The sequence below is a fragment of the Rosa chinensis genome, chromosome 4 (assembly GCF_002994745.2).
Source record: "Rosa chinensis cultivar Old Blush chromosome 4, RchiOBHm-V2, whole genome shotgun sequence".
Taxonomy (NCBI): Eukaryota; Viridiplantae; Streptophyta; class Magnoliopsida; order Rosales; family Rosaceae; genus Rosa; species Rosa chinensis.
In genome coordinates, this window is record NC_037091.1 from 4144078 (window position 1) to 4155563 (window position 11486).

The 11486-nt window shown below is 38.2% G+C and overlaps 2 protein-coding genes across 7 annotated transcripts; both read right to left on the reverse strand.

The window, feature by feature from the left end:
* Positions 1-2462: 2462 nt before the first annotated feature.
* On the reverse strand, positions 2463-8717 carry LOC112200148 (U-box domain-containing protein 44). Of its 3 annotated transcripts, none has more exons than XM_024341163.2 (4): positions 8563-8717; positions 5661-7037; positions 4786-5104; positions 2463-4221 (listed from the first exon to the last, which is right to left on the reverse strand). In XM_024341163.2, the coding sequence occupies exons 2-4, from the start codon at positions 6888-6890 to the stop codon at positions 2729-2731; spliced, it is 3042 nt and encodes a 1013-aa protein (XP_024196931.1). In that variant the 5' UTR covers positions 6891-7037; positions 8563-8717; the 3' UTR covers positions 2463-2728. The 3 variants fall into 3 exon arrangements, with proteins under 3 accessions (XP_024196931.1, XP_024196932.1, XP_040373937.1); XM_024341164.2 differs by lacking the exon at positions 8563-8717 and adding an exon at positions 8425-8550; XM_040518003.1 differs by lacking the exon at positions 8563-8717 and adding an exon at positions 7157-7466.
* Positions 8718-9609: 892 nt separating this feature from the next.
* Positions 9610-11110, reverse strand: LOC112200150. 4 transcript variants are annotated; one of them, XM_040518005.1, is made up of 4 exons: positions 10952-11110; positions 10432-10566; positions 10043-10159; positions 9610-9923 (listed from the first exon to the last, which is right to left on the reverse strand). In XM_040518005.1, exons 2-3 carry the CDS (start codon positions 10558-10560, stop codon positions 10058-10060), a joined length of 231 nt encoding a protein of 76 aa, XP_040373939.1. In that variant the 5' UTR covers positions 10561-10566; positions 10952-11110; the 3' UTR covers positions 9610-9923; positions 10043-10057. The 4 variants fall into 4 exon arrangements, with proteins under 4 accessions (XP_040373939.1, XP_024196934.1, XP_024196933.1 ...); XM_024341166.2 differs by having other exon boundaries at positions 10027-10159; XM_024341165.1 differs by having other exon boundaries at positions 9680-10159.
* Positions 11111-11486: the final 376 nt, after the last annotated feature.

Consider the following 11486-nt stretch of genomic DNA (forward strand, 5'->3'; position numbering starts at 1 on the left):
TAGTTTTTGTTCTTTCTTTGCTCCTCAAGATGTCCAAACCGTGAACAAATCTCCTTCTTCTTGTCTACCTTGCCCTGCCGTGGAAGAGTTCGTACTCCTGTGCAACCACCTCTTCAGATCTCAAGTTTCTTTGTTAAGATCTATTTTGGTTTGGTTGTTGTTATTCCTCTATGCGAGATCTTCTCGTAATCGGTCAACCGGAGAATGTATGACGGCTCTGTCCGTATCCTCACCTCTGCAGACCACCCTTGGTTACCAATCCTCGCCCACGATTTCCGTCGGAGCTCCGATGACGAATCTGCTAGTCGGCTGCATGTTGGAGACGAAGAAGAAACTTTGATTAGGGTCTGGGTTTTTTGGGCTGCTTGGGCCTTTACGTTTTAGTTTGGTTTTTAGTTATATTATCCTACTCATGTCTTAATTCTTATGAATTTCTGAATTTGAGGGTATGTTGCCTGCCCTTGGCTTTGTTTGGGCCTCCTTATGCCTTTTGGCTTTTATGAATATCAGTTTCACGACCAAAAAATAACTGAAAACGAAACGAAGAATCAAGAAGCTCAACTAACAACTGATCAATCTTTTGGAGTTCAAATGACTTCATGTTAAGTTGTCAACATTAAACGGTTGAGTAGTATTGAAGGGATCGATCGACGACATAGCATACTAATATATGCATTCACACTATTAATGAAGATTAATTTGACAATTCTTTCTAGCTACGAGTCTTCTATTCATGACACTTTGACAAAGAGAGGCTTAAATATTATTGCTTGGAGTTCACTGAATCAGTAAAGGAGGGAACAGAAATGAGCCTTCTAGTGTTGTTCCGGTACTCCATTTTAACCAATTAATTAGCAATTATACAAGAGTTGTTGGACCATGCTCGGATTAAGTATATACCTCTTTTATTGCATTATAACACCAAATTTCATAGTATAATAATACCATTAAGTTTAAGAAAAAGATAATACGTTTGAGAGTTTCAATTTGAACTTGCAAAATGGTTTTATTGTTCTTTTACAAGTTGGCGGTCTAAAGGGAGAAAATCATATTTGTGGAGAAGATCATATTTGTCTTTTGAGCAACTTGTAAACATGTATTATTGCTAGGGTTTGAAGAATATATCCTTAGAAGCCATTGAGAGCTCGAAACACTATGCCCTTTTCCTAACATTGTCTTCGTCTCGACCTCAATCCAATATAGGCACGTACCAATTGTATATGATCGAGACTGGCCTGTGAGACTAATAAGTTAGTGATGGAATTAAGAGGAAAAACAAGCCTAGCTTGATCCAATTTAAGATTTCTTCTTTGGTTGTTCATGCATGGAATCTTCTAGATAGGTCAAAATGTTTCATCTCTGTTTATATACATAATATTCATTCTCTCAAATAAGCACGTTCACGTTCACCTTGTATCTCCACGTGATTTGTTCGAGATTTACTACTCAATGCGATATGAACCGGCCTTTCCGGATATCTATAACGATTGTAGTAGTTGATTGCAACTTCCTTACGACTTAAGGTTCTTAATTAGGGCTCTTCTGGAAGAATTGAACCTTCCTAAAATCTCCATTAGGCAGTGTGTTAGAGAGACGGATATCATGTACTGACTTGCCCTTTGAGTCGATTACTCAATAATGGATTTCATGGCTTGAATAAGTCGATGATGATTGAAGGTTTCTATGATGGTCTGTTACCACATAAGAGGAGGGTTGATTTTGCTTCACAAGGTTATCGTGTCACATACATAAATGTGCGACATTTAGAGAGATTAAGAGAGAAGACATCGGTAACTCCGAAAGTGACAGCAATAGAGTGCTAGTAGGTAACTCCGCAAAAGTCACGAGATCCAGAGAGATCTGATGGACAGTGTCGCACAAGGAGGCTTGATGTTGCTTCACAAGGTTATCGTGTCACGTACAGAAATTTGTGACATTTAGAGAGATCAAGAGAGAAGAGACGTTGGCGACTCCAAAATGATGGTAAGGGAACATTAGAAGATAAAGTCACGAGATCCATAGAGATCCAATAGATAGTGCCACAAAATGTAACAATCAAGAGTGAAATATTGAAGCTATTGGGAAAATTTCATAATAGAAAGCAAATAAGTTCTATTGATTAATGGGGTGGATCTGTAGTCACCTACTTTATAGTTAAAATTATCCTCTAAATCTCATTCATTAGATTAAATATTAATTAACGGTTGAGATTAAAGACAAATTATTAGTTCAATTTTTAGGCATGGACCGCCATTGAAGATCCATTAAGGACTTGTAGCTTAGTCTCTTGAGAGAACTTGAAGGTAGCATATGAAGGCATGTTCTTAGTTCTTGGGACGTTACCTTTAACAAGAGAACAAATGTTGTAGAGATTATTAGTATTAGTAATATGTAATAAGTATAAGGGACTGTGAGAGATCCATATAAAACATTTAGAATCTAAAATTATAACAATTTAAAACTGTGCATTTATTTTTAACCATCATATTCATTTACTACTTACAAGCCCTCGAAAACTATTCATTAATTATATGAGCAGTACTCTACTTAAACTTACTATTCCTAAATTAGATGTCTGCATATTAATCCTCTAAAACTCCCTCCATAAATTCCCTCATTATAGTAAAAATCAAGACAGGTTCCCTATATACAGGTGACAGTTAAACTCTCGAACTCAAACGTTGTAATGACAATGTAAATTACTTTTTTGAACCAATAACCAAGAAATTTAGGCATACAGACCAGGAACGATAGATGTGGATGATTTCGAATAACGTTCAAGGAGTGACAAGACCCTGGCCGCCTTCCTCCTATGACGGCCATCCTCATGAATATTCCGACTGGTTAGACTAGCAAGGCGCAGTCTAGCAGTTGATCCATACGTTTCAACCATTTCCTTTGACATAAAGACCTTTTCCAGAAGACCCAATGCCTCTTCTTTAAGCGAGTCTGTTCCCCAATCCAAAGTCTCTAGTATAGGATTTATGGCATCAGCCTCACGCAAGACATTGGCTCCTCTTTGAGGAGAGGATTCAGCAACCAGTGTGGAAAGAGTTTGAATTGCTTCGATGGAAGTTTCATAAACCTCACCAGATAAGAGTCTTACCAAGTCAGGCAAAGCCTTGGCTTCCAAGAGACAAAATGTTGAAGTCACACTGCATATACCGCCATGCACCGGGCATACAGGACCACGGGATGCCTTGAAACACCAACAACCGGATGGTTTGGATGCAACAGTGAGATTCTGACTGCTAGTTGAAAGATTACCAATTAGAGCTGCAGCTCTTGCCTTTGCAGTCACTGAGCTAGACTTGAGAAAGTTCACAAGCAAAGGGTATACTCCTCCTTCAACCAACATGCGCTGCGACTCCAGATTTGTGGGATCTGTAAACCTGAATAGAGCACTTAGAGCATTTTCTTTTGCTTTCATGTTCCCTGTTCTCAAAATGTTTATGATTGCAGTATGGCCACCCAATTCAATTAACTTCATAGTTAGTGATCGTTCTGATATTGGGAGGTTAGCCAATAAGCCAGCAGCAGCCATCTGTACATCACCCTTATCATCACTCTCGAGAAACCCCACTAAAGCCTCCAGCCTTCTTGGCTTAAGAAGGTATTCTACTACTCCCTCAGGCTCATGATGGGAGAAGAGGAAAAGTAAATTTATCGCAATCTCCCGAATCGCTGATTCAGTGTTATCAAGAAGAGGAAGGACCAGAAATACAGCATTGGCAGTGAGAACCGCTTTTTTAACCAACCTAGCATCAAACTTGCAGATTCCATGAAGTGTCTGCAAGGCAGGCCTTCGGACATTGCAAGACAAGTTGGGATTCTGTTGTAATTCAATCAAATTGGTGACAATCGGTTCCATGTCAAGTTGAGAACCATTTTCATCAACAAAGAATTTAGCTCCATCATCATCAGAAGTGAACTTCTCCAGCATTTCATAGCATTTAGTAACAATAATTGAGCGCACATTAGAGAAAATTAGTTTCAGAACGAGATTAACTCCACCAGAAGCAGCAATCAGCTCTTTGTTGGCACGGCAACTTGACAATTGAACCAAAGCAGATAAAGACGATTGTTTAGACTCAATACTTCCAGATAACATTTCAAGCAAAGGAGGTATGACTCCCTCCTCACCGAGGAGCTTCAAATTGGAGTTGACCAATTCCATGTTAACAAGTATTCTGACCATTGCTATCCTTGAATTTTCTGGCCCTGAAAATTTACAGAATGCTAAACTGCATCACTCATCTTTTGATAAAGGATTATACAACCAGCCATTATATATTTAATATGTGAAGAGGAGAAGAGATATCTATTTTTAAGAACTAAGAATTACACATATTGTTAAAACATTTGGCTATAAACTACAGATAAAGGATAGGCTACTAGCATATCTGAATATGATGAAAGGAATCAATACACAGTGCCTCAATAGGTTTTATAAACAAGCTGTTCAATCAATTATCTTCAGATTCAAATAGTGCTCCCCATACTAGTCTTACTTCGGTATGGTTTGAAACTTAAAACCTTTTTCCTTTTAGTATCAGCAACATAAACATGAGATGAACCTCTGCAGCTAAAGCAAATGCCAGAAGATTCTCTCAATATCCTTCTCTCTTTTTTGCCTTGAATTCAATTATTGTTTCAGGTAAGATTAATTTAGTAAAGGTATTTGTGAACTACTGACATCTCTCTTACTTAATTTATGTGAATGCACGAGTAGAACTAGAAAAAAAAAATGTAATAGAGGTCATCTAAGGAAATGAATCCTGTTACCTTGAACTATACGATCAATAAGTGGCTTATACCAGCCAGATTTAGCTGCACGAGAAATGTTCTCCTCATCTATGTCGAAAAGCTTCATCAAGATTATTTCTGCAATCTCAGCTGACTCCTTCACAGTACCCTTTAAGAGGGTAACAAGGAAAATAATTGTGCTGCGTTGTTGAGAGAGTTTCTTACATACAGACACATTCCAACCAGATCTGTCTTGCAGCAATTCATAAAGTAATTCGATTGCAGCCTTTGAGATGCTTGAGTCCCGCCCTAAGCAGCCAATGATGCGATCCCAACCTGGGGACTCAACCACTTCTTCCTAATAATATTTGTTCAAAGATGAATTTATCACTCCAGAGCAAATCATGTATGATTTTCACAATCTTTAGTTAGGTAAACAGGAAAGTTGAATACTTCAGCATCTTGTTCCATGATGAAATCTTTATCAAAAGAGTTATACACATGAAATTCTACAAGGACTTCCAAAAGAAGAGTTACTAACTCCCTCAAATTCAAATCAAGCATAGAATTCTGGTGGTTTCAATTTCTTTCTCTTTCTGGTGTACATGTTTGGCCTAAATATAATGTGTAATACTGACCAAAAAAAAAAGCACTATCACCTAGCAACTTCACATTGAAAATGGTTCTACTAATTATTGGAGGAGAATCACTATCCAGCTATCACATAAGGTCAGCATAATTAAAATACAACGGAGAAAGATAAATCTGTGTAGCTTTGTAACAATAGAATGCATGTGTACTCAACAAACTCAAGACATGGAAGATAGAATTAAAAGGAAGTACTTTCTAGTGGTCAGTTTTCATATTATTAAATAATCAAAGCTGCATCAAAGACTCAAAGGTGTTTAATTTACCTTATTTCTTGCATGGCCTTCTACAATATCCTTTAAGGTGATCAAAATCTTGTGCTTCACATCTCTGTTGTGAGAGGTCCCAAGGATAGAGATTATAATATCAGTGAGCCCTTCAATAGCCATCCAGTCCTTGTTAATAGAATTCTCTCCCATAAGATCTTGCATTTGGCTTAAGGCCTCTAACATCAACGTCTCAACACCGGACACCAATTTTGCCTTGGAAGACCTGATCTTGAGGCAGTAATTAAGTTCTCTCCACTCTTCTATTGATTGTCTTAATGGAAGGTTAGACCTCCAGGAAGTTTCTATAAGCACCTCTCCAGTTTCTGGGTCGGTTCTCTCCCCACTCTCAAACCAAGCTATGATGGCAGCTCTCTCGCATGTAGTACCAGTGCAAAGGCTGACCGGTTCCACCATCACAGTTCCTTTCAAACAGCAAATAAAAGCTTTAAGTGGTGGAATGTATTCTTCACTTGTGTCATATCTCTCTATGGCCTGAACACGTTGGTTGTATGTCTTCTTGACTTCTTCGTAATCCCTTGCAGCATCAGCTCGAGAAAGCAGCTCAATAACCTGTCCCAAGAAAAAAGCTTCAGCTCTTTCTTTCCTGTCAGCAGCTTCTTCTTTCTCCTTTCTGATATCTGCAAGCTCTTTGCTTATCTTTGAGGGCTCTAAAGGCACCCCAACTTCCATTGCTATTTCTTCGAGCATGTCATTTGCAAAACCCTGGTCATGGATCTGGTCTTGAAGACCCCGATTTAACCTGTCAAAAATTTGAATCTGAGACTGCGAAGCCTCAAATTCTACCCTTTGCATCTCGTTCTGTAGCTTATTCACCTGATCAGATATCCCTGATAACACTTCAGTATTTGCTAGAGATAGAGCAGCCAAAGACTTTCCAATGTCTCTTGTAACTTCTTGTACCTCCTTGACAATGTGTCGGCACCTGACAATCGAGTAGAATCGAGCTCGGTTTTTGTACTTCTCAACAAGATTACTGGCCTTTTTCACATCTCTTTCTAGGAACTCCACAGCAAGCCTTGCAGCTTGAGAATCATTTAGTTCTTGACGCTGTAATTCCTTTAAGACCAGTTCAATGTCAAACAAGTGCTTTGAGAGGACTTTGAAACTCTCTTTATCAAAAACATCCTTTGCAGCTTGAGCTGTTTTAATGACCTGGTTAGTTAACACAGCCAGGATAGTCCCAATAGGTATAAGCTCCAAAGCCATTATGGTAGTCTATGCCAATCCTCTATTAGAAGAGAAGGAGGACTCCACCACTGCTTATAAAATCTAAACTATAGCCAGTAAAGCCTATTCCCTACTTCAAATTCTTGCCTTATTTGATTGATCTCCTACAGATCATTTAGCATCTACCTGTGAGAAAAAAAGAAAACCAAGCATCAGTTTTACCGCTTTGAAAAAATATATTCTGATCAATAATAAACTTAAAGAAAGTCACAGTTCAAGGTAATAAAATCCAATTTAGTCATCACCCCTTTTTGGATCTTAAACAAAGACCAGTAGGTTGGTAGACTCTCCATACAGCTTGAATCAAAGTCAATTGACAGCCCTGTGAGAGGAAAACCATCTTCCAACCTTGCAATCTTATCTCTGCCCATCTCTTTAACTGCTTCCAGAAGGGTAATGCTCTAAGATTACCCTGGTGGAGAATCCAAGTGCGTCGAAGGCCATGACCAAACAGCGCACCCCAAAAATGTTGGGGGAGGAAGCACCTAAATTGTTTGGGTAACCAGAGTTTTCAATTCTACAAACTCAACCTACCCACATTAGAAACTACCTTACTAATTGACTAGCCTTTTGTATCTTCCCTCTCAAACAGAGAGAAGCAAGTTGCTAGTGACAGTCAAAGTCATGAAGTTGGACCTTCCAGGCTCCTCCGTATACAATCATGATTGTTTTGACACCTTCTCAACTCTCTTCAGAGCAGAAAAGTGAATTTCCAAATCCACAATAGTGGAAATTATAGTCTTATTGACCTCGAAGCAATGAACTAGAAACCTGCCTGTCCTAAGGCTTGTGTAGTTTATGAGATTGATGGTTAGCATTAGACCAGCTCCAATCAGAGAAAGAAATGGATTCAGTAAGAATTAGTTTCAGTCCAGTTGAATGTGTTATCAACAACAACGAAAAACGCAAAATCTAGAGCAAGTTAATAGTTCAAGATATTAGCTCACCCTTACCCATACAGCATACACCCATTCATATGTGTGTGTGTGTGTGTGTGTCTGTTGGGCACAAAGAAGAAAAACAAAACACCAACCAATATGCTAATTGCCAATGACAGAAACTTATTCGGGACAAGCCTACAAATGCATGATTTATATGAGAAAAATGAAAAAAAAATAAAGATAGCCAACTAAGTGTACAGAACTACAGATCACTTTAAAGTCGAAAAGCAAACCACAATACAATGGATATCAGTAAGAACTTCCCACCCAGCAACCATTGAAAGTTCTGTTAAACCGAAGGAAGTTGACAGCAAACTGTTGTTCTCAACCAGTTCAGAAACGATCAACAAACAAGAAAGAAATTTAACAAATATAGAAAAAGAAAAGAATAATTATAATAGGATGCCCGAAATGCCTGGTAAATTTCTAAGTAGAGGTCAAATTAGCTTTGATTTGCCAACATTCCTAGCTCAGAGGACCAACTGAGCCGGAAAATGAATTTGATCAGCTCAGGCGAGTTTTACTTTACTTGCAAACAAAAAAACAGATAGATTGTAATAGTGGAAACTTACTTCTCTTTCTTGCCAAACATAGAAAAGAAGCCAGAACAGTAAGCACTAACAGAAGAACAAAGAACACCCAGAACAAACAATCTAGTTTTACCTCCAAAAACTGAAAAGATATAGAAAAGGATTGAGTTGAGTGGTTACCATTTTGAAGCAAACTGCTTTTGAGCAATCAAGGCCAAGTCCAAATGACCAATACTGTTGCTGCTTAGGAAGAGAAGACTTTTTATAAGTCAAGGTTTCCCAAGAGAAATCATTCTGTGGTTGTGACTTGTTGCTCTACATTATTTTAAGCACGTAACTAATTCTGACGCGGTGTGGAAAAATTAAGGCTGAAAGAGAGTGTCCCCCAAGCCTAACCGACTTCTTTAGCATTTGATGGTTGACTCTTTCCTGGAAAGAGCAGGGAAATTTACAGAAAGCGCAAAGATCATTTAGTCTAGATTTTGAGCAGGGAATTTGATATTGAATAGATTTTGACTCCCTCCAACGTTGGAATTGTGCCATATGTCTACCCATGAAATGGTTTGTAGCTACATGTTTCTGATATGATATCATGCGTTACGTCTCTCTCCAAATCCACTCATTTTTAAATCGTAAATCCTGTTACCCGAGCTATGGCCAAGCAGCCATGGGCAACGTAAATGACTTTGGCTCGAATAGAAACATACTTTACCAAGGGATAGTTTCCGAGAAAGACATTGTTGTAAAAGCAATCACAATTGACCGCGTTGATCTGGGATGTCTTGCAGGATAAACACTAGGAACCAACAAGCACGGAGGGGCGGAGTCTGAAACTGTTGAAAAACAATTGATGATCGAGTTTCAACACTATACTTGGTACTGCAAGCCACACTTATTTCAATTTGTAACTATAGTCACTTGACACCTCTTCAGCTTCCAGACTGCGATATCTTTCAGCTAAATTTGACAGGCTAGAAAGAGTACTCAATTTCACATGGAATTATAGGTCAGATGATGATTTCCTGAGGGTTTCAAGCTTACCCAGTTGTGAAAATTCTAGATTAATCGTTCTTTGAATGAAGATGCAACTCAATCGGGCTCATGTTTTGCTAATGCATAAAATTTTCTTTATCCTTCTAATAAATGAAGTTCAATAGTTGAGCCAGAACTTCATCCATCCATCAGAAAACCAAATACAAGCTGTACACAAGCTAAATCCAGCACACAGAAAACAAACAGCATACTTCCAAAGTGTTTTCTAGCTCCACAACAAATCCAAAGTACGTAAGGCTACTTGTAGAGAAGATGACAGCTAAATAAGTATTTGGTCACTTTCGAATCCGTACATGCATTTAAGGTATCAAAACTTCAAACTCTTTCATACATACAGATAAAGCTTTAACATAAAATTGGCAGGCTGCGTTTGAACTTCTAAATTAGAACATGACCGATTACATTGCAAGCTCAAATGAAAATGGGGGCATTCTCAGATTCATATTTTACAAACAAAGGTGCCAATCCATTGTCAACATCAGGCCACACTGCACTTGACAAGGCGATCCACTCAGTACCCCTTATCATAACCACTTTTTTTTATTTGAAATCTGAATGAAAACATAGTATTTGCCACAGAGCAACACTTACAAGTTACAACACCCACCGAATCATCAGATCATCAACGCGAATTGTTCTTCCTAGCTAGTTCCCGTGCCATCTCCCTCATTTCCTCTGGAGACGGAGGCCTCGGCGCCTCTGGTGGATATACTACATAAGAACGCTGCACAAGAAAAGATCAGAATTTGAATGATATTGATAAGTCTATCCAAACCCCCTTGATGATACTCATCCGCATGACAAAAGCATCGACATTATTCTAACGAATCTCTGTGACAGTACAAACTTCCGAACTGAGAGCTACACCCGCATCAAATGAACCTTTCATGCTATTACAAATTCACTACTATCATAAAACCAACTACTACTCACCACTTCTTCAACTATACATTTCCGAAACTAAAACAACATGAATAACAGAAATAGAGAACTCACATTTCCCATGAATCTCTGGATATTCTTACTGTTGTTAGCAAAAGTGTACATAAGAACAATGGGGATGGAGACGTAGAGCCCGAACTTGGCAATCTCCAGTACTCCCTTTGAAGTTCCGATATTCGACATTTTCACCTATCCAATTGGCCACAATTGAAATTCAAACACCAATTTCTCAGTTCACTAACCGAAATTTCTTCTCACAAAATCCAAACACAAACAGTTCAAAGAATGCAGCTTTTCAATACCTAGCTATTAATGCAATGATTCCAGTTTTCGATTGCAAAATGATCCCCTAAACCCTAAAATCATCCAATCAATTCCCAACCCTATATTTCCAAACTCTAGAACCCAATCCTAATTCTTAACATCACAGACAAGCAAAAAAATCAATAAAAATCATAGAAATTAACACCAATGCAAATTGAAGAGCTGGATCAAAAGAAGAGGAAATCGAAAAAGGGTACCTAAAATATGAAACCCTACGGATTAAAGAATGAAAAGACAGAGTAAAACTTACCAGAAGCTCGAGGATTTTAGAGAGCGGATTCCAGAAAAATTGAAGAAGAGGAAGCGTTTATAGGAATGGGATTGTGACGTACATTTCAGTAAACAATGGGGGTATTTTCGGTATCTCAGACAATTCATTAAAGTTTTCCGGTTCGTGCTGTGTGGATGAGGGATTGGATACGTGGGACGTTGATATCGTTCCACCACTATTCCACCAGTGTTTCATAACTCACAGTTTTGTCTCATTGATTTGTATCCAAATAAATTTTTTAACGAGATCACCTTTTTAATTTAGATTTGAGAAAAAGAGAAGACATTTTTCCAATTCTTCTGAATTTTTGGTAATGAGTATGTATTTTTAGAAAATTACACGCAACACATTAGTTATTAAATTTTAATTATATCATTTTTGTCTCTTATGTACATCTAAGTACATTATTGCTTGGCTACGACTCTACCAGATATATATGTACTTGGGTGATAATTAAGGAGAGACTGTATTTCTCGAGGAGTGTAGCCTGGAGATGAGGAATTAGAGGTGTTTA

What these genes read in the sequence shown, in the direction of transcription:
- LOC112200148 (XM_024341163.2), bottom strand. Translation starts at nt 6,890, where the DNA reads ATGGCTTTGGAGCTTATACCTATTGGGACTATCCTGGCTGTGTTAACT. An exon ending in AAGGCCATGCAAGAAATAAG is followed by an intron (nt 5,105 to 5,660) that starts GTAAATTAAACA and finishes AAATATTATTAG; the next exon opens with GAAGAAGTGGTTGAGTCCCC. An exon ending in TATTGATCGTATAGTTCAAG is followed by an intron (nt 4,222 to 4,785) that starts GTAACAGGATTC and finishes GTAAATTTTCAG; the next exon opens with GGCCAGAAAATTCAAGGATA.
- LOC112200150 (XM_040518005.1), bottom strand. Translation starts at nt 10,560, where the DNA reads ATGTCGAATATCGGAACTTCAAAGGGAGTACTGGAGATTGCCAAGTTC. An exon ending in TCCAGAGATTCATGGGAAAT is followed by an intron (nt 10,160 to 10,431) that starts GTGAGTTCTCTA and finishes TTTCTTGTGCAG; the next exon opens with CGTTCTTATGTAGTATATCC.